At 37.3% G+C, this 27,518-nt stretch overlaps 4 protein-coding genes across 8 annotated transcripts in view; 1 reads left to right on the top strand and 3 right to left on the bottom strand.

The window, feature by feature from the left end:
* erc2 (ELKS/RAB6-interacting/CAST family member 2) overlaps positions 1–7,530 on the top strand; it is a 55,776-nt gene extending 48,246 nt beyond the window's left edge. For all 5 annotated transcript variants that reach the window (XM_044122914.1, XM_044122916.1, XM_044122915.1 and 2 more), the window contains 4 exons: positions 469–1,068; positions 1,398–1,459; positions 1,560–1,803; positions 2,994–7,530. In XM_044122914.1, the coding sequence (XP_043978849.1) occupies positions 469–1,068; positions 1,398–1,424 (627 nt within the window). In that variant the 3' untranslated portion in view covers positions 1,425–1,459; positions 1,560–1,803; positions 2,994–7,530. The remainder of the gene's footprint in view (positions 1–468; positions 1,069–1,397; positions 1,460–1,559; positions 1,804–2,993) is intronic.
* A 472-nt stretch (positions 7,531–8,002) lies between these two features.
* On the bottom strand, positions 8,003–11,840 carry LOC122834460 (protein disulfide isomerase CRELD1). The gene is made up of 6 exons (XM_044122921.1): positions 11,751–11,840; positions 10,354–10,528; positions 10,166–10,249; positions 9,335–9,430; positions 8,787–8,927; positions 8,003–8,693 (listed from the first exon to the last, which is right to left on the bottom strand). The coding sequence occupies exons 1-6, from the start codon at positions 11,772–11,774 to the stop codon at positions 8,473–8,475; spliced, it is 741 nt and encodes a 246-aa protein (XP_043978856.1). The 5' UTR covers positions 11,775–11,840; the 3' UTR covers positions 8,003–8,472.
* Positions 11,462–20,935, bottom strand: il17rc (interleukin 17 receptor C). The gene is made up of 15 exons (XM_044122920.1): positions 20,568–20,935; positions 19,932–20,270; positions 19,438–19,663; positions 17,501–17,607; positions 17,314–17,404; positions 17,072–17,116; positions 16,484–16,611; positions 15,921–15,977; positions 15,765–15,825; positions 15,456–15,664; positions 15,050–15,103; positions 14,898–14,949; positions 14,671–14,766; positions 14,224–14,262; positions 11,462–14,135 (listed from the first exon to the last, which is right to left on the bottom strand). The coding sequence occupies exons 2-15, from the start codon at positions 20,037–20,039 to the stop codon at positions 13,576–13,578; spliced, it is 1,833 nt and encodes a 610-aa protein (XP_043978855.1). The 5' UTR covers positions 20,040–20,270; positions 20,568–20,935; the 3' UTR covers positions 11,462–13,575.
* A 5,490-nt stretch (positions 20,936–26,425) lies between these two features.
* The window catches only part of LOC122833897, a 31,458-nt gene continuing 30,365 nt past the window's right edge, over positions 26,426–27,518 (bottom strand). Inside the window, exons 47-48 of the mRNA XM_044121872.1 lie at positions 27,399–27,486; positions 26,426–27,326 (exon numbers count right to left, since the gene is read on the bottom strand). Of these exons, the coding sequence (XP_043977807.1) occupies positions 27,221–27,326; positions 27,399–27,486 (194 nt within the window). The 3' untranslated portion in view covers positions 26,426–27,220. The remainder of the gene's footprint in view (positions 27,327–27,398; positions 27,487–27,518) is intronic.

Here is a 27,518-nt window from a genome sequence, read left to right on the forward strand (position 1 = left end):
CACTTCTTTGAGTGACATTGGTGTGTCACATAAAATTTCAGAAAAATGCGTGGCTGTAATGTGAGAAAAAGTAAAAAGGTTTAATTGGTTTGAATTTTGTAAGGCACTTCTGGAGCATCGCAGTACATTGAAATCTTTTGGGTGTTTATTCATCAAAAAGAGATGTGCTTTATATTTTTGAAGAAAAGCCTATAGCTCCTCTTTGTTATTTTATGTTTATCATAAAATGTGTAATATCCTCATAAGTAGAAAGCAATAAGAAAAACATGACAGTGTTTGCTGGATTGATAATAGATTATAGAACATTTTGCTAAAGAAGAACTTAAAATGAGGGAAAGCTTTAATTAGTTGGATACATATTAAAAAGCTCAGCATTTTCTAAGGTTTTGTGCCTTTTGTCCATTGGTTAATGTGAAGAGATGGTAGCTTGAAACAACAAATCATGATGTAATAATTTTCTTCTCGCAGACACAAAGCAGAATGAAGCTGATAGCTGACAACTATGAGGATGAGCAGTATCATCCGCATGCTCCTCACCACCAGCCGCAGCCGCCACATGCCCAGACTCAGCCACAGCCCCAATACCCCCATCCTCCCCATGCTCAGCAGTCTCCTTATCCACACGCCACACACCCCCAACACCCACAGCACCTGCAACACCCACAAGCCCCGGCACAGCTCCCGCATCCACAGCAACCGCAGCCCCAGTATCCTCAACACGCGCAACACCCGCAGCACCCTCAGCATCCTCAGCACTCTCAACCGCTTCCTCAGCACCAACAGCATCCACGTCCCCCACAGCCACAGCACCCGCACCAACAGCACCCACAGCATGTGCAGCAGCACCCACATGGACATCCGGCTCCACAGCACCCTCACCCCCAGCACCCACATGGGCCTCCCCCCCAAGGACCTCACCCACAACATTCTCACCCGCAGCATCCTCAGCACCCTCAGCATCCCCAGCATCCACACCATGCCCAGCATCCTCGTCACCCCTCACCTCACCATCGTGGAGGGCCCGCCCGTGGACCGCCACACACAGGCCACCGTCCCTCTCCAGACCAGGTCAGTGAACACATACTGTACGCATGACAAAATAACAAAATTGCACGTCTTTCATACAATGATGTGCAAAACTTTTTAGATCAAAAGGGCTCTCCAGGTTGGAACACGGGACCATCCCATCAAAAGCCAGTCATTCTGGAAGACATTGTACACGACTAAAGTTAATGTGGGGCAAAACAGCATTTAAAGCAAAAACATGCTGCTCTTTCACTGAGGTTGTCATATAAGACAAAAGTGATGCTGTAATGTCTGGTAGAGTAAAATCAGTCAGCAGAACTGACAATGTAGGAAATAAATCTGGTCTCTAAGTATTTTCTCTTGCACAACAGGATGATGAGGAGGGCATTTGGGCATAGCTGAGACAACCAAAGCTCTAATGTTGTTTTGAGGGGTAAGTTAAGACTTTTCTGAAGATGTTTACATTGTATTTAGCACAAAGTGAACAATGATGTGTTTTTTACTGTCATACCTGATTATTTCCTCTCATATAGGAGATTCAGTCACTACTGGAGGAGCATGGTCATCCCAAGATGTTGAAACACCACCCAAATAAACATTTATCACCTTCAGCGAATCAGTACTTCTGAGCAGTGGGACCTTTATTTTATTTTATTTTTTTGTTTGTTTGTTTTTTACTTCTTTTTTTGTTTTGTTAAGTTTTGCACATTTCTTTCTGAGGAACAGGAGGCGGTACTCAGGTTTTCAGGTCCTGCATGAAGACTGGCAGCTGAGCAGGTAATTAAAATGAGCTTCTACACATTTCTGAAAATAAAAACACATAGAGAGGAGACAATAAGTACTGAACATGTCTTACTTGAGCGCTTATTGTACTTATTTGAGCACATTACATATTATAATGTGCTCAAAAATATGATGATGAAACAGAGGTGGGTATCAACCCAGTTAGATCCGATGGTGACACATTCTTTCTCACAACCTCTCTATAAACTCTGAACATTCAAGGAGCCGTTTCTATGTACTCTGATATTCAGCTTCAATCGTACATAGGTCTTAGCCATCGTCTGCAGTCTTTATTTCTCTAAATCATCTGACAGTTTTCTTTTGGCAGTGTGGTTGGCATCGTTTTCTTGTTGAAAATATTTAGATTCTCATCAAAAATATTCTAGTCAATCTGTCCTTTCATTGGTTATATGAAGTCTTTCTCTGAACTTCGACATAGACTAAGTTCAGAGAAAGACTTCTGAACTATGTCTGACAGTGTTATATAAGGATACAAGGAGTTACGTTCTGAGTTACAAGTATTTTACAGGCTAATCTAAATGCTCTGCAGCAAGCCTCAATCAAGCCTCATTGTGCTCTTTTCAGCAGTGGAGTGTTGTGCAGTGAGTGTGTTTAGAGGCCATTAGACTTAGTTTTCATGTAATCAAATTATTCTGCTAATTCCAGTTCTGTTTATTGTAGTGACTCCTTGACAGAAATGTTGTGACAATGTCTTATGTTTCTTCCACCTCTGGTTTATGATCATAACTGTATTTGCTGAAACATTCAGAAGTTTAGAAACATGGCCACATCTAATGGCATCAGTGCATTTGGTAACAATGTGGCTGTAAAGGTTTAAGGATATCCTCTTGCTTGGTCTCTGAGTGAAATGCTCCTGCTGTGTTACCTTTGTAATGAGAAACCCCTCTGCAGGACAAAACCAGCCGTGAATTATTTACACTGATATTGAAAGGTTACTGTACATTTTCAGCCATTTCTTGACTTTGTTTGCAATTATTTATTTCATGCGACACCCCAGTGTTCAACTCACACACCTTAATTTAATGACTAAATCTTATTTTCTTTGTATGTGCGACCACCATAGTGTGATAAAAACATTGCCATGTTTAGTACTTATTTCTCTTGCTGTGCATGCATAAATATCACATTTCTAACCATACTTTGTTTTTAATGTTCCTCACAAGGTGAGGTGAGGCCTTCGCTTTACGTGAACAGGAAGACCATCCTCCACAGTGTTCACAAATCATCTGAAATGATGCGCTGATGGAGACACAGAAGACAAATTGCTGCTTCAACGGACAAGACTACCACAGGCACCCTGCAGCAGAGGTGTCACAGAGGTCACCTCACCTGTCTGTCACCTGCTGAATAGCCACCCCTCTTCATCCTCATAGCAGAGAATTTCTGATTCTGCCAGTAAAGTTCTTGTTTTCTTCATCAAATCACATCATTTGTTTTAAAATGGTTGTTATCTTGTTGACTGTTAAAGTCAAGCTCTGACTGTCTACTAGGCCTGACGCTCATCCTCACTGCCCTCCTGACTCACCTAGTGACATCTGACCCCTCCACGTATCGCTAACGACCCTCGCAGTGTCTTCTGGTATCTTTTACATCCAGACAAGTTGTATTTATCTTCGAGGTCTCGTGTTAGGCATTCCTTCCTATTATGATGTCCATCTTGACTAGCATGTCACTTTTAAGTCACTTTAGGTTTTCTGTTGCCATTTTTTGTTGGCACGAGGAAGCACTTTTTGTTCACCTATGGAGCGCCTTGAGTGACTTTCCTCCAGTGTTTCCTTTGCTGCACAAACCTCTGGTTTTGGGGTCTCGTTTTTGCCTCAAAGTAGTGGCTCTTGTCAGCATTTTTTTTCTTTCTTTGCATTACCTCATTTTAGTCAGAAATAGTAAAAGAAAAATCAGTCTATGCAGATATTAGCATAGAGATAATGCATTTTTATTTTTCCATGTATATTTGAATTAATTCTAATTGTATTTGACCAATCAGAGCTGCCAAGAGAGTGGTCAGAAGATATTGATTAGATGCTTTTGATTTTCTGCGACTATGCACCTCCTCTATGTTGGCAGGAACTTTCACTAATGGTGCTTCTGCTGGTGCTCAAACTAAATGGTGTCAGAAGATCTAACCAGAGCATCTTTTAGTCCTTTTACAGTAGAAGGACTTGGGCTTCATAAGCAACCGTACAAGACTGCTTTGTATATATACTGGTTAAAATTTAAGGGTGGGAGGGCTTTGCGAACAACGATTAAACATTTTCTCCAAAACTATGGCTGCCATTAGCCTCAGAAGAGACAGTGACGCTAAGTAGACGTTTTCTCTGCAGATCTAAGTGGTTCCAGTGACACCCCAGTTTCTCGATGAGTCCTCTCCCCTCTCCTTCATAATCTTCCGGCAGTAGCCTGTGTGACGTCCCCACACATAGTGACTTGTTTTCTCCTACTCAACAAGGTGGCCTGTGCCTCGTAAAATCTGTACACAAAAAATAGATATGCATATATTATACATATAGAGAGAAATCTATAGAGTGTGTCTATATGTGATCAAAAATGTTTAAAACTAATAAGATATAGTATATGGGTTTGTTGTTTTTTTTTTTTTTTTCTTTTATGGTTATTTTTCTAACTGGCTAGAGGTCAGAGATATTTTATTTAAGAGTGCCGATGGGTGAAATTTCCTCAGATTTGTACGCTGTGATAAAACCCTTCAGCAACTTAACATTCCCTCTCTGAAAATGCAGACCAATCCAGAAAAAAGAAAAACATAAAATATATTAAATAAGGTTCAGAGCGGCAGTTTATGGGAAAGTGTGTCCAAATTTATCTAGCTGTCTAGAAAAGATGCCAACGTTACATTCCTTTAAAGGGATAGTTGGGAGTTTTTGAGGAGGGGTTCTGTGGGATTTATATCAGCAGTTGGACATTTTGCGTCAAATGTAGTTTACTGAACAATTTCAGTTTGGATGAAAGGAAATTATTTCCCACTGTAGAGTCAAGATGACGACAAGTCAGACTGGATCCAGTTCCACAGAACTGTTCTGCTCTCTCAAATGAACTTTTAGCAGTATGTGCACCATCTTATCAATCTTTGCGTTAACGTTGCTTTTATAGTAGATATGGGACAATAGTTTACATGTTTGTATATATGCAGCGAGCTCCGTTTCCCTGAGGTTCATTAATGATGACATTGCAAATATGTTTGTTAACAAACATACATAAACTGTTTGAGAAATTTAGGCAAAACCAATAAGTGGCTCAAGAGAATGCTATTTTATTATCTTTTTACGCTGCATTATTTTATATGTGAGATAAGATGAGTTTTCTATGGATGTTTTCTGAAAAACTAAAACTAATGTTACACACAATAAAGATCAGGATAATATACCTTTGCAAGAGGCACTAGGAAAAGGATATTCACAACCTCAGAACTAACTAGTTTTCACATCATGTCAGGGAATGTGATGTTTTTAAAACGGTGGTTTCATGAACCAGTACTACATGTTTTTAAAATAGAGATCCCACTTTTATTTATTTTCTATAAAAGTGGGACAACAAGTATGTTGTCTGTTTTTCACTTGTCTTTCAATACCTTTTCATTTGTTTGGACAGCTTTTTGTTTTTTTGCCTTGGTATATGAAATCATCATTTGAAAACTGCATTTTGTATAAATTAAAGTTTCCTTCATTTGCTATTGAAATTTATTAATGATCTAAAACAGAAACATGATAGAAAACAAAAGCAACGGTAATTTGTAAAAGGATATAAGCAACTTCCGACTGCTGATAAGAAAACCCCAGAATTCCACTTTTTGAAATCCCTAACTATGTCTTTAACACTAAATCAACTCAGTTGAAGACCACTTAGCCTGTGGTGACAACTTTAAACAGAGAAAAGTATTTTTTATTTTGTTTTGTAGCTCTCACAGGTAGCAGTGAGATTTCTTCTGCTGCAAGCAGAAGCTTGCACTTGTAAATGAAGACTATCACAATATCCTCCAAGGAGAGGTTTCAGTGACTCTGTCTGGATGCATTTCTCCTTTGTGTATTTGTTGTTGTCGTCATGTGAACTGAAGTGGTGATGTGTGTGTGACCGTGACAGCTGATTTAGGTAGAAGAACCATCACGTTGTTACAGTATTATGAGAAAATGAAGCTGACTGTTACTAATGCCCTCCTCCTTCCTCGACCCTCCCGGTGTCTGTGTGTCAAGTGTTGGTTATTGTGATCAAAAGTCTCTCCATCTCACCCAAATCTTCTCAAACCAAGGTGATCCAATGTTCTTTTTTCTTTTTTTTACATGTGTCATTCCCACAGAAGCAGCTCCCACCATTGAACAAAAACCAACAAGTTCTACAAGACGTTGTTTGTTTGTTTTTGTTTACAAATCTTGATATAAAGGCCTTTTTTATTGCTAGAGAGACAGCGCAAACAGACAGAGGAGCATAAATCCTCACTTCACCATCAGGGGGTACTAATCCTCCGTTTTCAGGTCCTTATCTACTGAATACTTGAAGTAGGGAGTTTTCCTACCATGATATAGCATACATTATTTAAACGATAATAACATGGAACATTTTAATTGTGCCCATGCATGCTGATTTTTACATTATGTGCCAATTGAAGGTGATGGTGTATGGATAATCTACTGTACTCTATGCAGTGATTGCTCTATTGTTGTGTCAAGATAAAGAAATTATCTAAAAATATAATCATTAAAATCTGAGGAGACGCCGGAGATTGGGAGAATATTTCCAGTCCTCAGACTAAAGACTAACAGGTGATTCTTTATCCGTGCCTAGAAGCAGCTGTGTAGATTCACCAGTCATTTTTAAAGGCCTTTGAAAGAACTACAAAAAGCCAACCATATTTTTTCTTTCTTTGCTGTAATAGTCTTTATTTTACTATTTCGTTGATGAAACTTTTTGATTGAACAAATCACTGTGACCAATGGCAGATTTTTTTTTAATTTTTTTTAATTCTTATTACTTAACAAAGCAAATGTCGAGTTTTTACTTTTTTATTCATTCGGTTTTTGTATTTGAGTTGAGTTTTATTTTTTCTATCATTTATGCTTACTTAAGAATACCAGTTCGAGACAGTACTATTTGTAATGGTAAATATTTTGAGCTGTACAGTAACAGACCTAGGAACAAAACTCAATGTGTGTCCAGCATGCTGAATGATCACTTGTGTGAACGTGAGTTGATGCAGCATCAGTCCTCATCCATTTCTTGCATTTGCATTGTGCATTGTGACTGTGTGATGTTGTGTAGGAGAGTGATGTGTGTCTCACTTACTGTGTCCCCTTAGTAGACAGCCTGTGCAGTTTTGTGAGAGCGCAGCATGTTTTTTTGGGGGGGTTTTTCCAGGTGTGGGGGTGTTGCTGGTGTAAATGTATTCAGAAAAAGAGAGCAACATGTGTGGGCGTGTGCGAGTGCAGATAACAGAATGTGTGTAAGTGTTATCAATGCAAAAGAGACTAATTTATTTAAAAAAAGAGAACTTTATCAGCCAGTCTTTAAAGAAAAGAAGTGGGCAAGTTTCGAATGACGCATGGATACTATGTAATGTTTTGTTTGTTTGCTTTTTTTAACAATAGGAGGCTGTCCTTAGTGCCCCAGTTTGCTATTGTCTGTGCTGTATCAGAATAATACTATTGAGTGTTGGCCAGCTTGTTTATATCCATCAAATAAAGGTGACTTTCTTTCTGTCTTTGTTGGTGATTTAATACTCTGATTTAAAATCAGCGTACCTCATTTGCTGTCCACAAAAGCAATGGCTGCATATAGACTATTTTACAAACAATTGAGATTAAAAAAAAATATTTACATTTCTTTAAATACAGGAATAACAGAATAGTGCATTTACGTCACTATCCCGGTAGCCATTTTCTAGTATGTCTTCAAACCACTGTCACCCTGCCAACACTGGCATAAGAGTCATTGTGTTGGGTGAGTTAGTGAATGACAAGTACACACATCAGAGAGTGTATTTAAAAATGCATAAAATATCTCATCGATGTGAAAGACCTAATGTATTTTTTTTTTTGTGGGCTCTAGTGTCCCTTATATGACAGTAGACTGACAGGAAAGGGGAAAACATGCGGCAAATGTCAGGGAATTGGGAATCGAACCCGCGACGGCCGCGTCGAGGACTCAAGGCCTCCAAATGTGGGTTGCGCTATCCGCTACGCCACCACAGCACGCCCCAGACCTAATGTATATTTTAAGAACGTATCTCACACCATGAAGCTGAATGGCTGCCTTCAGGATGATTTGAACACAAAATAAAAAAATGTTTCATGTAAATAGTTATGTACAATAATGTAGGGGTATATCTCAAATAAACAATATTATTGTAAACTTCATTTATTTCAGTAACTACATTCTCTAACCGAAACACATTATATAAATCAAGTACATACAATATTACAATAGAGCAATGAAATTATTATTAATCCAGAAATAATTAAAGACTGTTTTCTTAAAGCTTGTTTACAAAAGGTGTTTTCATCGGATTAATGAGGCTCATCAGAGCATTGAAAGTGTTTCTGTTGATTGTTTCTCACAATATATAGCAGTTGCTTCAACCAACTGGATTTATTTCCATATCTGAGGCTGAATGTGTCCTTTTTATAACAATTTGGAGCATTAGCGCCCTCTCAGGATGTTGTTTAAGACACTATCACCCCTGTCTGAGAGCCAGTAACCTGCCATGGCTGCTGCTGCTCCCATGAATATCGATGTGTAGACCAGATCTCCTTTGGCTGCCAGCGTGGCCAAAGCACAAAGCAACACCCCCAAAAACATCTGCTGCAGCACCTCCACTTCATCATCTTGGAGATCCTCAAAGAGGCCTTTTTCTTTGGCATCTGCAGGAGAGAAAGAGAATGGTAAGCTTCATTTTCTGTTGTCAACCCAAGTGTTTGAGGGTAAAAAAAATAAAAAATCAACATTAGACTCACTGGGCAGCTGCTTCCTCAAACAAACACTGTCCTTCCTGAAGAAGCCTTCAGCACACTGACAGCGGAAAGAGCCTTCTGTGTTGACACAGATCTCATCCAGACCATGACAGGCAAGTACTCTGTCACCACATTCGTCTATATCTGGGCAAACAAAAACATTTTGCCCATTTATTTGCAAGGTTTTGTGTTAGTCTTGCTACAACTCCACATGAGGATGCTGGAAAAGGAGGTAAATATATTTTTAAAGCTCAGGAAAATACTCAGTAAAATCATACACTGTGGAGTTTGTGAAATGCTACTTTAAAGGGGCAGTAAAATCACAATTTTTTTATCTTTATGTCATGTTACAATCTGATTCCCTCATCAAAAACATACCTGGAGTGCTGCTTTTATTATTTCATGCATGTTTGAGAAATTCTTTAATCTCCTGTGGCAAATATTCAGCTGTGCAAAATGCCTGGGTGGACCTGGTGCCGCTCCTTTTTGGAGCTTCAGTTTACATTTTTGCATATTTATCAGAGGCAGTTTCTTCTGTTATTCGCACTAACCTAAACACTTGGGGCCCATCAGTCTGTACCCAGGAGCACATTTTCTGCAGCGAGCTGCTCCACCACCCATACAGCCAACACAGGCCACATCACAGCCTGGAAATACAAAGACTTTTCATCCCACTGCATTGTGAGAGGTTACAAATACAGTAAACGAGTGTCAATGTTTTAAAACATAAATTAATAGGATTAGTTTTGAGGTAAAGACTTTAGAAGGAGTTCAGACCTAATCTGAACTGAAAAAAACCCATTTACTGTAAGGACATTACAAAAAAGAAAGAGAAAAACTAAACAGTCCTAAATAGATAAATATGAGCTTTATATTTTGTCAGAATCAATAAAGATAGTTTGATTTTTCGCAACATATATTCACTTCAGTAAATTAGAGTAATTGAATCTCTCTTGTCGGAATAAAATCACCTTCGAAAGTAACCTTTAGCAGATATTAAAAACATTAGTTTTTAAAAATAATTATTATTAACATGCTGCGCTCTCACAAAATTTTAACAGAAAACATGGAAGGAGCATCACACACAACACTGTGGCAAAACTTATTGGCAAGTTTCAGAAAACTGGAAATGTTGCAGATCAACCATGAAGTGGCCCACGTGTTAATATGTGTATTCAAAACAATGGTAATCATATAGAGCACATTATATAAATAAAAACGGTTGTCCAATATAAAATGTTTTTTTTTTCTACGTAAGGAAACTTATGGCCAACCCTGTATATAATATGTTTCACTAAAGACATAAAGTTTCTAAAATAAACCTGCTGAATGGATACTTGCAACCTTTCAGTAAATAAAATAAATCCTTATAAAGAACCGACCTCTGCACTCAAAGGAGCCTTCTACATTGAAGCAGTAACTGTTTGGAGAGCAGGAACCCAGTTCAGTGCCACACTCATCGATGTCTGAAACCGACCAAAACAGAAAGACGCTTAACCACCTGAGGTGTTGACAGATACAGTAAAAGAAATGATGCTCATATTTATACAAAAAGCTTGCTATGTATTACCTACACATGTGAAATTATAGAGAGCCCATCCAGGCTTACACTCTTTGCAAAGGTCATTTTCTTGTCCTAAACATTTGCTACAAGCATGAGGGCAGCTGTTGACCTGATGAGCAGCCAGCATGCTGCACAGCCACACAGCTGGCAGAAGCGTTCTCTGTAGCCACTTGTCTTCCATCTGAGCAAGAGATAAAACTGTCAGTGCAACATCTGTTATTAGGAGGAAGGCCCTGACACATCCTGGACTGATTATATCTCTGATTATATGTGGACAGCAGAACAGAAACAATGTCAAAAGTAAGCAAACGCCTGTCAAAATGTCAAGGTTCACGTACGATCATGTGACGATTTTTGTATTATATTTGATGTTCACATTTATTCTAGAGGAACGTAGTGTTAACATTTTTCTGCATTTTTTTTTCCATCTGTAGTGATTTTTTCATTTCAAAGTTGTGTATGCAGTCATGTAAAAATAGAGTAAAATTCTAGGCAATTTCAGCATTAAAACCTCAGACTTACCACCCAGCCACCACGTACATTTTGAGTACAAAGTACCCAAGCTTCTATGTTTTTAGACTATTTAGGGTGATAATATATAACACATATCAGCAAGACTAGTTGAACAATCTATGAAGGTAGAAATTTTTTTGAAACTGAGTAACATAGACACAAAAATGTGTTTATGTTTGGTGTCCTGCTTTTACCCAGAGATGTGGGTACCCACATCTGTACCCAACTAATTATTGCTGTAAATACAACTGTCACCCATTTTCAGCCCTTTCTATTTGACACGCTGTTTGTCAGATTAAAATAACCTTCACTCTTTATTTTATTGGTCTGGTGTAATTATTCAAATCCCAAGTGTCATGTTTCTATTAGCTTTGATCAAAGAAATTATCATAACAAACAGAAATAAAGGCTTGAAAATATGAGTCTCTCATTAGCTACATAGATTAGCAATTTGAGTTCTTGAAAAAAAGTTCAATTTGCAATAATATTTTAATTTACTGAATAGGACTGTAATGTCTGGCCAGAAGTTATACTGTCTTTTTGATTGTGGATTTTAAAATACATAACTTCTATCAACACCAACACGGAGTAAGACATTTATATACTTCTAGACATTTCGGGCTCCCCTGTTTTATTTAAGAAATAGATCTTCAATACAGCAATAGCGTTTATGTACTTGTAAACAATAGAGTTGCGCAACATAACACAATTGCCTTTGGCTTTTCAGAAATTGCATGAAATATACAAATAAAAAAACAGTACAGACAATTAAAATCTCAAAAATAAAGACAAATATTAACTTTCTGCTGAACTGATAGTTAAACAACACACACAGTCAATAGAAAGTGAATTTAAGAAAACACTTGAAGCACAACAGAGCGTCTTTTTACCTCCTCTTTACACAAAACAAGCATACAATCCAAACGAGTCGCTTTTGACCTGCAACTCTCTCTACTTGACTGCGAATCACATCCAAACCACCGAAGGGAGCGGGGCTCGTTGTTATTACGTATATTTCCTAACACCGCCCCCCTGGATCGTCATAAAAACTGTTCACAAACGCATCCCTGCTTTGGTAAGCTGACACTGCTCTGAACCAATAAGATCCTCTGCAACTGGTAAGTGCATTTAGGTCGTAAGTTTATTTTTAGCTAAGAGTGACTGGCTCATATATTCTCTGTAATAGTCTTGTACAGTGTATTATTATTATTATTATTATTATTATTATTATTATTATTATTATTATTATTATTATTATTATTATTATTATTATTATTATTATTATTATATACCGTTTTAAACACTTTAAGAACTTTTCGTGTAAACACTTCAATTTCCCATTGCAGGACAATAAAGACTGTTTCTATTCTATAACATAATAATAATTTGATGTTATTCATCTGAAAAATTTACAATTAGTTTATATTATAGCTTTGAAGATATTATTCATAGATGAATAAAAAAAATCCCTATTTACAATTTATTTACAACAAAAATAGAAGCCATAAATTACATTTTACCTGTCTACATATTTATGTGCTTATTGCCCTTCAGATTTATTCATGACGCTGCACGTCACCTGCTTCAGGAACATATTTCAGATTCTCAGCAAAGGACTGAGAGAAGACCAAAACACAGTCTTTCTATCAAGAAAGACTAGTACATTATAACATTATTATAGCACTGGTTGTGTAATTGAAGTGAGGTTCCGTGAAAAGGTTGTAAGCAGTTATTATACTTGTAGAAAATCATAGTAGTCAATTTAGTATAAATCCAAAATAGTTGGTCCTGGAGGATGAAACAAGCCTCTTAAAGAGGGGCCAGTACCAAATCACACCATCCTGCAACAAATTTAATCTCAGTGTTATAACATTTTGAGGGAGCTATTTTATTAGGCTTTGACCATCATTATGTTTGCGTTGGTGGGTTATTTACACAAAAGCTGGTTTTTAGTTACACAGGAAGTGAAGATAGGAGACAATGTGCCACCAATGATCGTTCTGTGTGGAGCATGAAAGCATTTTCAGTCAGAGTAGCTGTCGTCTATAAAAGTAGACTAAAAGCAAAAGTACTATAGCTGTTTAAGTACTTAAATGTTTGCACATTTCACTTTTTACTCAATTAAGAAACTATTTTGACTGAAAAAAACATGTGTTTAGCTTTTTTATCTCTACTAATTTCATACAGGAACATCATTTGAGGTGCACTGCCTCCAACCTTTACTTACTGGTTAGATAACCATTACCTTTTCTATAAATAACAGGCCAGTGCAACATGAGGACAATTTAAAAGATTCATGAAACAGAAATAACCTAAATTGATGTAGTGGTTTAAAGATTTTAGTTCTTTTAAGATGGCCAAACTCTGCTACGGATTTGGTCTCTGTCAATAAAGTCTTTAGATTTGGTCTATAGAACAAACTAACCTGGCCTTATACTAGATTTAAAAAAAAGCCAAAATGGTCGTCTGGTGCAACTCTAAGATATCTAAGATAACTGCCTAAAACCTGGCACCAGAACCTCACTTTTAAAATTCAGGGCTACTTCTTAACCAACCAAAGACTCAGTGTTTATAGCTCGGCTTCTTCTCTGTCATGTTCAGTCCAGATAAGTAAATCCTTCATGCTGATTCTGCAGCAGTATTTTTCACATGACGTCTTTTTGTAAATTCTTCCACGGTTTTTTAACAACATGGTTTCGATAACCTCCACTTGCTTCAGATATTCCTCCTCCAGCCTGTCCTTGTCGTTTCTGCCTCTTCTACGGTCAGTTCAGTTGTGAGCGACTGGCTCTGAGAGGGAAGCAGAAACAGAGGAAGCCCTTGAAGCAGCTCTGGAAGGCTCCTGTCGCCGCTGTGACTCTGTGTTTGGTGGGAGTCAATTTTCACCAGAACAAAGCGCTCGGCCGCCCTGCCCAGCTTCTTGTGGGCCTGAATGATGAACAACGAGGCCATAAATAGATCAGAATAAGGTGACGTCATCTGTTGCTGATCCCTTCCTTCTCCGTTGTTGTTCAGGAGGGTCCACTCTTCGGTTTTTTCCAAGGCTTTCTGTGTGAGAACCAGCACAACTCGACCACCCATGTTGTCCAGCTTCTGGAGTTGGGAGTAGAGCCATGGCAGAGGTCCCATTGTGCATTGATCCTTCCTGCACCACTGATCCACAGACACACTGAAGCCCTGGCTACAGAGCTGGGAACCCAGCAGACAAACTGACTGTGAAACAGTGTCATCCAGATCTGGGGGGCTCAGCAGAACCACATGGCCCTTCGTGCCAACTTGAGAGAGAAAAAGAAAACTAAATTCAGAGATGTCCTGCATGATTATAAACAAAAGGATTTTACATAGGAAAAAAAAACCACTTACTCTTTACGAATCCACCGTGCCGCCAGCTCCACACCCATTCTGCAAAAGTCAGAGTAAATAAGATAAATATACCTGAAGATTTAGCAGAGCCGCTTATTGAATATATATATTTCTTATAGTTGATGCTTCAAAAAGTATGACGCAAAGAGGTTTTAAAATCTAATAAACATGGCGTGGTTTATGGGGCAAATGAAAGGAGCTTTTGACAAATGTGCTGGGGGCAAATTCCAACACAAACACTCAATGCGTTATCATAAAGTTATAAATTATACTGTGGGTAAGTTGGACTATAAACTGTCTTATTTGTGTGTATTTCTTCAAATTGATTTTTAAGCATGTGCATAAAAAAAAAAAGAATGACCTCAAGAAGTTAATTTGTTTTGGTAATTCAAGCTTTTAAAGAGAAATCCTGGAAGGTTTAAATAAAATATAAAAAATAAAACTTACTCTTCACATAATCACGCAGGAAATTAATCATTAATGCTGTCAGACAACCAACCAGCATAACACTGACAATCAGGAGAGTCCAGCGCCATCTGCTAGCTGCAATAAAACAGGTTCAAAAATAATGCTTTTACAAAAGTTTCAAATTGAAAAAGTTGTGGCTGAACTGTAAAAGAAAAGAAAAACAATATCCCGCTACCAGAATTAACAGCTAAACCTTTCAAACTTACTGTCAGACGTGCAAAATGGACCAAATTCCTGATGTGTTCGGTTTATTTTCACCTTCACAAATAATTAAAAATAGTTGAGTTATTAAACACTGCTCACTGAGCACGTTTGCTGTACGCAGATATTTGACTGGAGGGCTTGTGTAAATATTTACCATCACACACTGGGAAATGCTTTCATCAACGTTTCCAAATGCTCCTTGTTTTACCTGAAGGGTGCACAAAAGTAAATTATTAGTGACACTTTGAATTTTCACAATGTTCCAGAGCTTTGTTTACAATATCACTAGTTATTTCAGATTTGAATTTCCAGGAGGTATACAACCAATGGCGCTCATGATGTATGCAATGTTATTGTTTGAATTTTGTACAAATTTAAGCACTAAAAGTATTTAATGAATTCAAATAAGAAATGAGCATGAATGACACAGGAAAAAAACAAACAAACAAAAAAAACAACTTAATTAGGCCAAAAACTGGGAATAATATATTTTGCTTTTTTTAAAAAAAAAAAAAAAACAAAGAAATACAACACTGTTCCTGTGTTAAAGCTGTTCTTACCCAAAGTCCCATACTGTTTTGCGTCCAGTTGCTCATACCAATAAGATCTTTATTGCTGCTCGTTTTGCGATCAAGCGACACTTCACCATTCAGCCTGCAGGGGGCAGTAAGGTTCCATGAGAGGACTGTGTTCCTGCCACCCATTTTGCTCAGGCGCACATTCACCGAGACGTTTTTCCACATGAGGTGTTGTAAATGAGGTGGCAATCCTTTAAATGACAAAAAAAGAAAAAACATTGGTACAGATGATTTATCCTCCTCTGCTTAATGTTGTGAAGAGGATGAGAAACATTTCAGAGATAATGTTACCTTTTTTGTCAAAGGGGCATAATTGAGAACGCTCACCTCCCTCATCATCTTTATCCCACCCCTAAAGATCACAAATACACCAAAACATGTCATTAGATTAGTAAGAACAAGAGTAACTATTGATATCACATGGTTTAGGCAAAATAATAAGAGAACCTCTATGCACATGCAAGGTGCCACAGAATGAATGGGGATGGTGGTCTGGGCCAGACTCTATTCAGGAACAGAAAAAAACAACATCACAGAGTTAATGAGAGCTGGTGGTGTAGTCTGGGCTTCACCAAACGTTGAATTTGCTGATTCATTTTTGCTGCTATTCATATTATTCACACAGCATTTGTGGGTCCTACTTTGTTTTGGTCTAATATCTAAAAAAAATGAACAAAATTACAAAAGGTGAAAAGGTTAAAAAGCTTAGTCTTCAAAAACAACATGTTTATGACTCAGCACAAAACTGAAAACCAAATAATATCCAAAGTAATAATTATTTCTAATTTTTTGGTTAAAATGTCTAAAATGTACTTCAGCTTTGTTATTCTGCTTTTTGTTCAACAAGCCTGACTGAATTATGAAAGAATAAATCTGATTAATTTAATTTTTTTGGATATATTATTACAAATATTTCCTAAACATTACTTTGATGATTTTTCCTTAAGACTTTACACATATAGTCCCAAACCCATCCTGTAACTGAACCCATTCATAAAGGCAACACTAACCAGACAGCGTCCGTTCTTCTCGTATTTGATGCAGAGTGAGGGATGTGGGAGATTGTGGGACTTGGTGCCCACAATCTGCAGCTCAACATCATTTTCCTTGAAAACTGGTTTGATGCGGAATTTTGGCACTGAAACATCGAAAATAAAAATATTGTCATGTTTTAAAACATGCTCTGGAAAAAAATTTAATGGCCTCTTAAAATGATCAGTTTCTCTGAATTCACTCTTTATAGGTGAATGTTTGAGTAAAATGAACATTATTATTTTATTCTATGAACTACTGACAACATGTCTGAAATTAAAAGCAAAAGATTTTGGATTTATTTACAGAAAATGAGAAATGGTCAAAATAACAAAAAAAGATGCAGCGCGTTCAGACCTTGAATAATGCAAAGAGAACAAATTCATGTTCATTTAGAAACAACAATGCTGATGTTTTAACTCAGGAAGAGTTCAGAAATCCATATTTGGGGGAACAAACAGGAGGTTTTCAATGGGGTTCAGTGCATTTTTCTCCAGAGCTGCATATGTTGTACAAAAAATAAAAACTTAATTTCAGTTAATGTTTGATTTTTCTGTTTTGTTTACCTGGACACATGGGTATGCGTTCCTGGAAGGATTCCTGCGAACACACTGTGGAGAAAGAGAAACGCGTGTAAAAGCTGAACATGTTTTGACTTGTTGCTCAAAGGAAATCATCCGGTTTCTTGTTATGCAATTGAAACTTGTTGGTGAAACAATGCCCTCATAAGTATTGCTACATACTGACTGTTTATTTCAGCTTACATTTGGACATAAACTGAAATAACAAAAAGTGTTTGACACTGTACCATCCTTTTCCGGAGGCGCATCAAGTCGTATGTTGGGGTAAACGGTTATTTGGCTTCCGAAATGAAACTTGTCTGTGATCACAATGGTTATCTGTCAAGATCACACATGTACAAAAAAAAAAACTGTCAATGAGGTGCTTGAGTTTAAACTCTTCAGCCGTACAAACTGCATGGAAATGTACAGTACCTTGCTGTTGTTCTGGTGAGCAAGAGTGGTGAAATTAACAGTAAACTCCACCTTCTTGCATCTGGGTACGGTGCTGGCTGGATCTTGGTAACATGCCGTCACAGAAGCTGTTGCAACAGAAAAACCACAGCGAACATGAGGCAATGAAAGGACTGAGACAGCAGCGAAACAACTGATATCTCAGTAAACAACTTCTGCTTTTTGTTTTTCTTTTGTTTGTTTTTATATGTGGAAAATGAATATTAAGAACAAAAGTAAAGTTATCTTTTTTAATTTGCTGACATGCTGCAACTCAATCATTCTGCACAAGATCTATCATTTTCAAACATCAATTCACTCACAGTTTGAGTTGAAACATAGAGAATCTTTCTTTGAAAACCAGATTTAAACTCTCTGAGAGTCATCAACTTTGTCTCTGTCCAAATGTAGATATTAAAATTAGACCTGATTATCCATCCATCCATCCATTTTCTTTACACCCTTCTGCCCTAAATGGGGTCGGGAGGGTTGCTGGTGTTTATCTCCAGCTGTGTCCCGGGCGAGAGGCAGGGTTCACCCTGGACAGGTCGCCAGTCTGTCACAGGGCAACACAAAGACATACAAGACAAACAACCATTCACACACACACACACACACCTAGGGAGAATTTAGAGAAACCAATTAACCTGACAGTCATGTTTTTGGACTGTGGGAGGAAGCCGGAGAACCCAGAGAGAACCCACCATGCACAGGGAGAACATGCAAACTCCATGCAGAAAGATCCCCGGCCGGGAATCGAACCCAGGACCTTCTTGCTGCAAGGCAACAGCTCTACCAACTGCGCCACTGTGCAGCCCCAGACCTGATTATTTGACTGATTATTTGACTACTTGGATTTGAGAAATCTAGTTGGCAATCAGCAAGTGTTTTGCATGTCACTCGACTCCAGAATTGATCTCAAAAATATTTGTCTTACTCCTTATGTGTTGTCTTTGACAATCAGCTGAAAATTGCCTCAATGGAAATGACAATTACTAGTTTGTTACAGCAATTTGGTGACTGCTTGTCCAGGCAATGCAGATCTCTTACAATGAAAGTGGAAGATATTACTAATTAACTTTAACAAGATGTGTCAGTGGTTCTCCATGATGTCCCTCATGTTCAGATTTATCTCTGTTTCAGGCACCTGATTGAAATTATTACATTATGTCTTCAAAATGCCATCTAGGCCTGTTAATAATTTTCACAGTAATCTCATTCTCAAACCGCCACGGTCCCAGACCGAGAACATCTGGGTTTTAAATAACTTTTATGTTTGTAATTTAGCTGTTTATCCATTTTTAACATTGCTGTGCTGTTGTATTGCTGTACTGTGTGTTGATTAGTTAACTTAGCAATATTTCTGCCTGTATTTAATGTTGATCTGCTTAAAGTTTAATCAGTAATACGTTTATAACAAATTTATGTCAGATCTTGATTTCCTGGTTGATGTCAAGTTCTCATAACAAAGACATTTTGAATAATCTCAACTTTGTATTAAAAGTGTCATGATTTACCGAATGACAGTTTATGACAGCAGTCATAAATATTCATAAAGACTTACTCATGTTCATGACAGGTTGTTATGTTGTGTTTATGACGGTGTCATGACAGTCTTTTTCACAACCCGTCAAATAAAGTGTTACTGAAAAGGTTCTTGTGATGTGTTCAAAACTTGTAGCCAATCTTAGAAGCATTTGGCACATTGCAAAAAGTTTATCCTTTCTTGTCGAGTTGTTGTGAAATAAAAAGCAACATATAGTATGGTGTTATCGTTGCAATTATTATTATTATTATTGTTATTTTAATCCAAGGATAGAAAATGGTGTATTGGTGTGATTCAAGGACAAATTGAACATGTTTGCAGATCAGAATAAGGGGTAGCAAATAAATAAAAATAAAAATAAATAAAACCTTACATCTCTCAAGTGTTTTGTCCTCATTGTCATCTTCCTCATCAGTGCCAGAGTGGTCGTCGTTTTCCACATCTTTATCCTTAAGGATGTTGCTGACCTCTGTCTCTAGCACAAGACAAAGTGAACAGTTTCCTTTGGCCTTACAGCAGAGCTTGAAAGATGCTTCAAACTGAACATGGTTGTCTTTTGGTTCATAAAGACCGTTTCTGATGGTGCAGTCAGAAAATGCCTTGAAAAGAGACAATTGAGAGGAAAAGATGTGTTTAGTCAATAAAACCAAACAGACAGCAAATGTTGTTTGTTCTGTTAATAACACTCCTGTAGGCCAACATGCCAGCAGGTGGTTATATCATGCTATCAGTTTTTGATTACTTTGTTTTAATGAAACAGTTTATCTGTGACAAGGGAAATTAAAAGTCGTAGGCAGCTATGCCGACAGTAAAAGGAAATTAAAAAGTGCCATCTTGAGTGTATCCAAGCGATACTTCAGACAGTACCTGTGGGCAAATAACTTTGTTGCTGCCATATTTCATGAACTCCAAGCCACAGGCTGACGAGCACAGGCTGAAGACGATGCACCAGAGGGAAGACTTGAGAGGAAACATTTTGCATCAAAGCTCCATATAGCAGCCCTGCAGCAGTTTTCTGTGCAGACTGTTTTCCAGCAGCCTAGTCTGGCAGGTGCATTGTTGCTTTCCTTGTGATGTTTTTTTTTTTGTTGGGTTTTTTTTTGTAATAAATTAACTTGCTGTAATCCTGGCAGAAGTTGCTACGGAAGCAGTGAACCGAGACAAACAGACTGAGGCCGTGTCCTGGGTTTCAACTCTGTTTACATCCTGATAAAGAATAAAGAAGAGACACATATTAGGCTGCTTTGTTTCTTTTACTTGAACACACACAGCAATATGTTGAACAGAAAACGTATGTGTTCTACAACTAAAACGTTGTCATTTATTAAGTTTACAAGTTATCCATCTGAGTTCCTTTATCCACTTAAAACTCATATGGAAAATTCCAGCAAATAATCTAAGTGATTGGGAAAAACAAAAATAGAAATAAGTAACGAGTCAATGTGAGTTTAACACTGGAAATCAAATCAGGAAAGTTATCTTGTTTAAATATCTCTTACTTACTTTGTTTAGAAATCCATAATAAGTGACACAAAGATTTATATTTCCACAGCCCATCAAACTCCTTACAGCTCCAACCAGAAACCAGCCAGTTAATGACTCATGAGAAATGTGCGCCACGGAGCAAGTCGCTGTTCTGACTCAGAATATGCCCCACCTCTTTTCTCTCTCACCTCTCTTTCTCCCTTTACTCTCTTTTCATGATCCTGTTTCTGATTAAGCGCCACCTTATCCTGAAACTTCCTGTTTTTTCTGTCTTTGTCCATACAGAGTCACATGGGTTAAAGTCCACAAGTTTAAAAAAAAGGGTTAATTTGTCTGTTTTTTTCTGTGTTCTAGTAATCGGAGTCTCAAAGGGGGTTTGTGAAAAGTGGGTAGTTTGTGTCCTCCTCTCTTGGTAATCTGTCTCCTGAAAAACAAGTTTATCGTCCTCGTTCTTAAGAAAGCACATACCTTGAGCCTAACTCAAAGGTATGTGCTTTGTACAGGTTATGAGGCGGTTTGTTGACTGGGGCGTGTGACAGAGGTTGCTCAGGAGCACCTGCTTTCTGTAGGAGCTCAACTGGTCTGACCACTTTGAATCAAATGCAAAATAATATTCTCCTCTATGGATATGGCCATGTATATACTTCATGTGTACTTTTGATGGTGTCTGAATATGTCACTTTTAGGAGATGGAGATTTTTTAACACAGTGCATCCAGGGTGTTGGGGAGGTACAGGTTTTTAAATGACTACTGTAATTTCTAACTTATAGACCAGATATTTACTTTGTTTAGGCAACCCCCCAGCCAAATATGAAATGTAGCATAACAAGCTCCTCCTAACTCTCCAACAGTTTGAGAGATCTTAACAAAAGGACCTTTATTCCTCTTTACTCTTTATTTGCATAACAGTTCATTCAAGCCACTTCAATTTTCACATCAATAGATATATATGTACATATAAAAACTGATATGTGTGGGTTATTTTGTGAGTTATTTGCATGTTTTAATTTTACATTTGCTGTGTTTATTTGGATTCAATTAGGCTTGCTGTGAGATTTTGAAATTTAATTTTGCTCTGTTATATTTATTTTTTATTTTTCTGAGGTTGCTGTGTTGCATGTTTTGCACATTCTCCCATGATTGCCTAGATTTCATTCCTAATTCAACTAGATGGCTTTGCTGGTTTATTTTAATTTCTGTCCACTGAAATCATTTGCACCACTCGCTAATAATTTAAATGACCAAACAAAGATGCCTCAGAGCCCAGTTAGATTTTGGTCGGCCCTTTCTTGTGAATATATTTTGACCTACACAATTCCCTTGTAGCTCTGGCTGAATGTTTGTTGTTGTTGTCTTCCTGCAAGGTGAACCTCTCCCTCAGTCTGAAGTCTTTTGCAGCTTCTCAAAGAACCACTGTCCAACTTCATGGTCCCTTGCTAAAGAAAAGGCCCAACCTGTTGGCAGAGACCCATGGATCCGTCCTGTAATCAGTAGGTTGCTGGTTTGAACCTTTGCTCCATTCGTCTCAATCACCAATGGAAAGACAGTTCCTCCACCTGCTGATGGTCAGAGGGCCTGGTGGCTCCGATGCATTTATAAGAAACGTCTAAAATCTGTACTAATGCCAAGATTAAATCACACATGAGGTCTTTGCTTACCAATCAGGTGACCCCTATACTGCTTTTTATTTCAGTGTCAGACTAAAGTGGAAAAATGCAACACACATTTCAGTTTGATTTGTAAAAAAAAAAAAAATAAAAAAAATAAAAAATTAAAATCACAGGTTGTTTTTCTTCAAGTGCAAAACTACACTTACATGTAGCATACATCATACAAGATAAATGTATCTATTGGTCTTTTGCTTAAAATCTAATAAGAGTTTAAGTTTGTGACTGAAAGAAATTGTAAAAACTGGTTTGGGAGGTACGAGTACTTTTCCAAGGCTCTGTAGATTTAGGATGTTTTATTACCTTACAGCTAACAGGGGAGAACAAACTAAAACACTACTGAGAAGCTGCATGAGGCACTGTTCAAACGTCACAGTGTTTAAATTTCTGTTAGATATAAAGAGATGTGCCTGAATGCATTGCAAGTAGGAACAAACATCAGATTATTCTCAGGAACTTGTCTTTGCTTTCACTTTTGATCATGGATTGACAGATTATTTACTGCTCGTAGTTCAAGGTTGCATTTCCAGCATTCTTTAAAGATTGCAAAGCTCATCCGTCTAAATTCCACATAAGCCTCAATGCTACTAGTATGTATGACTTTGTCAAGGTTTTCTACAGTAGTAGTCTTGTTTGAGCTGTTTATTATGCGGTTTACTCTTGTATCGCTTGAAATTTCTACACGTTCTTCAGGTAATTCACAAAAAAAACACTTTGCCACATGTTATTTTTACATTTCTTGTTTATTTGGATCTATGCAAACAGATCAAACAAAATAATGTGGAACTCATTCAGGGATGTTCTTCCAAGTGGCAACACTGTAGTCAGTGACAGGTGAGTCACAAGAGAATGAGGAAAGGGTAGATTTAGTTTCAATCGACATGCAAAATACTTTTCAAATGTACAGAATATAAATTGTTGTGGAGAACTGAAGCATGGACAAGAAGTAAAGTTTTACTGAACTCTGAATGTTTGGGCTCTTGCATCTGGTTGATTTAATGGTGAACCAGTTGCAAGACTGCAGAAGACACAAGAAAATTGAAAAAAAAAAAAAAAAAAAACACATGTGGACTTCAGAAATAATTTTATTTATGAAAAGTGTTTAAATGTTGTTGGCCCACCTTTGAGCTGCAGTAGAATCAACTCTTGTGAAAAGGATTTCCACATTGTGTTGTAGTTTATAAATGTGATTTTCTGACTGTTCTTCCTGACACCGATTTGTGAGGTCAGACAGTGATGTTGGATGAGAGGCCGTGGCTTCACTCTGATCAAAATTCAACAATATACAGGCCAGATAAACTTTCCACACAAATTTCATCCTCCCATTTGGTTGGGAGCATGAAATTGTTCAAAATGTCTTGTTATACTGAAGTGTAAAATTGACTTTTTAGAGCATTACATCATGCTATAATGTTATCCCCTCATCAGAAAACATACATGGCGTGTTGCCTTGATTCTTTCATGCATGTTTGAGAAATCCTTTCATATCCTGTAGCAACCATTTAGCTGTGTGCAACATATCTGGGTGGATCTAGCACTGCTTTTGAGGTGCAGCTCCTCATCTGAGCTGCAGTTTCCAAGCCTCCTGAAAGACTAGCAGGGAGCAATTGGCAAACAATTGGCCGATCTGTGTATCTGCTGACCTGATGACATAAGCTACTTCTCAGTATAAATCTGGTACAAATGTTGTTAAAAAGTTAAAAGAGGAGCGCCGTAGAATGACTTCCTCAAGGCACAGTTTCACAAAGAGCAGGAATGTTAAAAGAGACTTAAGGTGGTAAATCAGGAAGCAACATTTTTTAAGTCATAGTTGACACATATAGCTACTTGATTAAAAAATATAATACTGTAATACTTTCATTGAAACTGAGGGCATAAGCACAATTTGTGAAAGATGCAAAAGTAATTCTCCTCATCAAATAATGCCTTTCTTACTTGGTATTTCTTCAACAAACATTTTTTAGCAAATGTATTAATAAAGATAGATTGATTGCTAAAACAAGAAACAGGATAGAAACAAGAAACATCCTCATAACCTGAGGAGGTAGGAAAACAAAAGAAACACAAAAGTAAACAGAAGTCACACATCTTTGAAAAAACAACAACAAGCCAATAGATGATCTAAAACCCAAAGTGACAAAAGTAAACCAAAGTTCAAAACATCGGAACTAAATCTTTCTATTATCTTTAGTTTGGTACTGATTTTCCTCATTATCTGCAAATCTGGAATCTGGATTCAGTCCAACAACAACACAAAACATGAAATTAGTATATGGCTGCTTACAGTGAACAATGAAAAACATGGACAGGAGTTACACTTTCTGCAAGAGGTAACACAAGCAAATTCTGTTATTAGGTTATTAGGCTGTAAACAGAAACAAGATCTCCTGCAGCATGGAGTTGGTAGCAAATATCATGAAATGCACAAGGTTGATATTGTTGAAATAGTTCTTTAATAATCATTTACACTCTTGGATAAACATGAAATGAAAAGCCTGTACCAGACATCATAGAAATGACCAGAAAGTGCCAACAAAAACAAAAACAAAAAAAAACATTAATTACTTTTTTGATTTCAAGCTAAATAGGACAATGGCCACCCATTATAATCCACAGGGTCCAAATGTTCTGTTGGCCTGACCAGGTGGCAGAGCCACCTCAATGTCACGGTAATTCAGCATAATAAAAGCTTTATTAGCTGGTGTAATGAGAGATCAAAGGTTTCTGTGAGTCAACCCTCTTTCGCAGTAATAATCTCTGTGGTGACTGATGTCAGTAACTGGACTGGATGTTTCACATTCTCCCAGACTAAATTACAGCTTAGACCTGTGCAGTCAGATTTTACGTAAGAAGCCTCATTTCAGTCTATGAGTGTTTCTTTGTTGTGCAAGATTCAGTGGAAACGTTTACAAGATTTTGGAATTTCGGAAGATTTAAAATTGAATCAATAGATGTTTTAAATTAAGACCTTTCAGGCGTTACACTTGTTGCTTCTCTGTCATGTTGTGTAGTCAGAGATACTGCTGAGGGTTGTTTTTGAGTTAAGGAATGTTTGCTGTTCATGTGTCATCTGAGTGCCCCCGGCTGAATGACTAAACAAAGCTTCACATGAGGATCATGCACAGTAATTGACAAAGTCAAACTGGTTGCCTCCAAGCAGTGAATGGATACTGTTAATTCTGTGACAATCTAAACATGTTGGTTTGTTCTAGCGTGGACTGCAATCCTTTTAAAACCGCTGATTGTTACTAAATCCAGTTCACTGCCGATTAAAAACTCCAGCACCAGGCGTGCTGTGGTGGCGTAGGGGATAGCGCGACCCACGCTTGGAGGCCTTCAGTCTGCGGGTTCGATTCCCGGATCCGGCCGACGTTTGCCGCATGTCTTTCCCCCTCTCCTTCCCCCTTTCCTGTCGGCCTACTTTCACATGGGGGAAACTAGAGCCCACAAAAAAAACCCTGGTGGGGAAAAAAAAAAAAACCTCCAGCACTAAAGGACCAAATAAAAGTCAAAATTCAAATTCACAAATCTGGGCATGAATGTGCAAAACTCAAACATGGTCATCAAGAGGCAAAATGATGGAACTCTGTTGACTGAAGAGGAAAAAGGTTTATTTTTATTTAATTTATATTTAATTTATATAAATATAAAAATAGGTTATCACAATAATAATGTTGTAATATATGTTGCATATAGTAATATCTATTCATTTTCTCTCCACTATATATACTTTTATAAAATTATTTAATTCTTGTATTAAGGCATTATATACTGTGATATATAAACAGTCTGTCTGTTTAAACATCACTGTCAGCACCGTGATATTAAACAGAGCCATGATGCCACCTACAGGAGGAGAAGGTAAAGACAAGATGAAAGAAATACGTTTTTAATAATTACATATGCTTTGGTTTCACACTGACTTCACAATTTGGCATTTTTCTTATACGTAACTATTATTTTCAGCCCAAATAATTCCATCAATCTCATGTTTAATCTCATGCATGAGATTGTATCTTCTGTTCCAGAGAAAGAAATGTGGACGAAAGCCCTAATCAGCCAGTATTTTAGATTCTCCATTTCATGTTGTCGGGTCAGTGGTTTCGATTTGTCAATAGTTTAATGACCTACCATAATAACCATATTTGTTTTGTTCCACCAAACATGAACAAAGTGTGTTAAAAATGACTTAGACTCACACAATAAAATAATTTTTCCCATTTAATAAAGCAGATGTCAAGCTCATCAAAATATCAAGTTGTGATGCCAAAAAAAATCTACATAAACAGATCAGAGAACAAAAGTGTCTTCAGTTGTGAACTGTTTTTATGTTCTGACTTATCAAGGTCTTATTTTGTATGTGTGAGAATTACAGATTTTGAACTGATTATCAAATGCATTTAAGACTTGTAAAAGAAACAACCTTTAAGAACTTGAAGAACCTTTGAAACAAAAGCTGATTTTAGCATCTTTATTGGTTAGCCAGGCACATTATCTCACAGTCAACAAATCCTTATGACTTTTCTCTCTCTGTTTAGTTTTTCTTTACAGATCATTTCAAATAAATGAATGAAACCTGCTGATTGCCAATTAGTAAAAATTCTTACTTAGTGGATTCTTTCAGCATTAAACAGCAAATTAAGAACTACTTCCTTTCGTACTTCAAAATAAGAGGCTGAAACATCATTACAGGATATCAAACTATCAAAGGATAACTATCACTGTTGGATTGTCACCAGACCTCACACCACCAGACCCGATCAACCTTTACATGAAGTAATTTTTTTAGAAAGTTGTTGATGTTTGCATTTCTTTTCGTCCTTTATAGGGTAAATAAAAACACAAATGTGTTCATTATTCTTAATTGCACTGTCTGACCAAGAAAAAACGAAAATAGATATGTTTTAGGTGCTTTTTACTTCACACCTTGGTTATTTCTAAAATAATTTTCAACATTATTTAATAAAACAAGCTGATTTGAATTGAAATCATCCACTGAACAGTTATACAACATAAAGATACAGAGGTTTTCCAAGGATAAGGGGATTCATTGTGAACCAGCACTGCACTGTCACAGGAGAGGTCACACTGTAGTCAATGGCAGATGAACTGAAAAACAAAACAGGAGTTTAAACACAGTCTAAAAGATAAATTTAAAAAATACAACAAAAAAAAACTTACCTGTACACTGCACTATCAAGTCTGCCTGGGATCTTCAGTATTGTTAGGTATGATTGTGGTACCAACGTAAAATTAGCTGGAGTTGAAGCTACAAAAACCAGAACAAAAACAACACAAGAT

The sequence above is a fragment of the Gambusia affinis genome, linkage group LG07 (assembly GCF_019740435.1).
Source record: "Gambusia affinis linkage group LG07, SWU_Gaff_1.0, whole genome shotgun sequence".
NCBI classification, from domain to species: Eukaryota; Metazoa; Chordata; class Actinopteri; order Cyprinodontiformes; family Poeciliidae; genus Gambusia; species Gambusia affinis.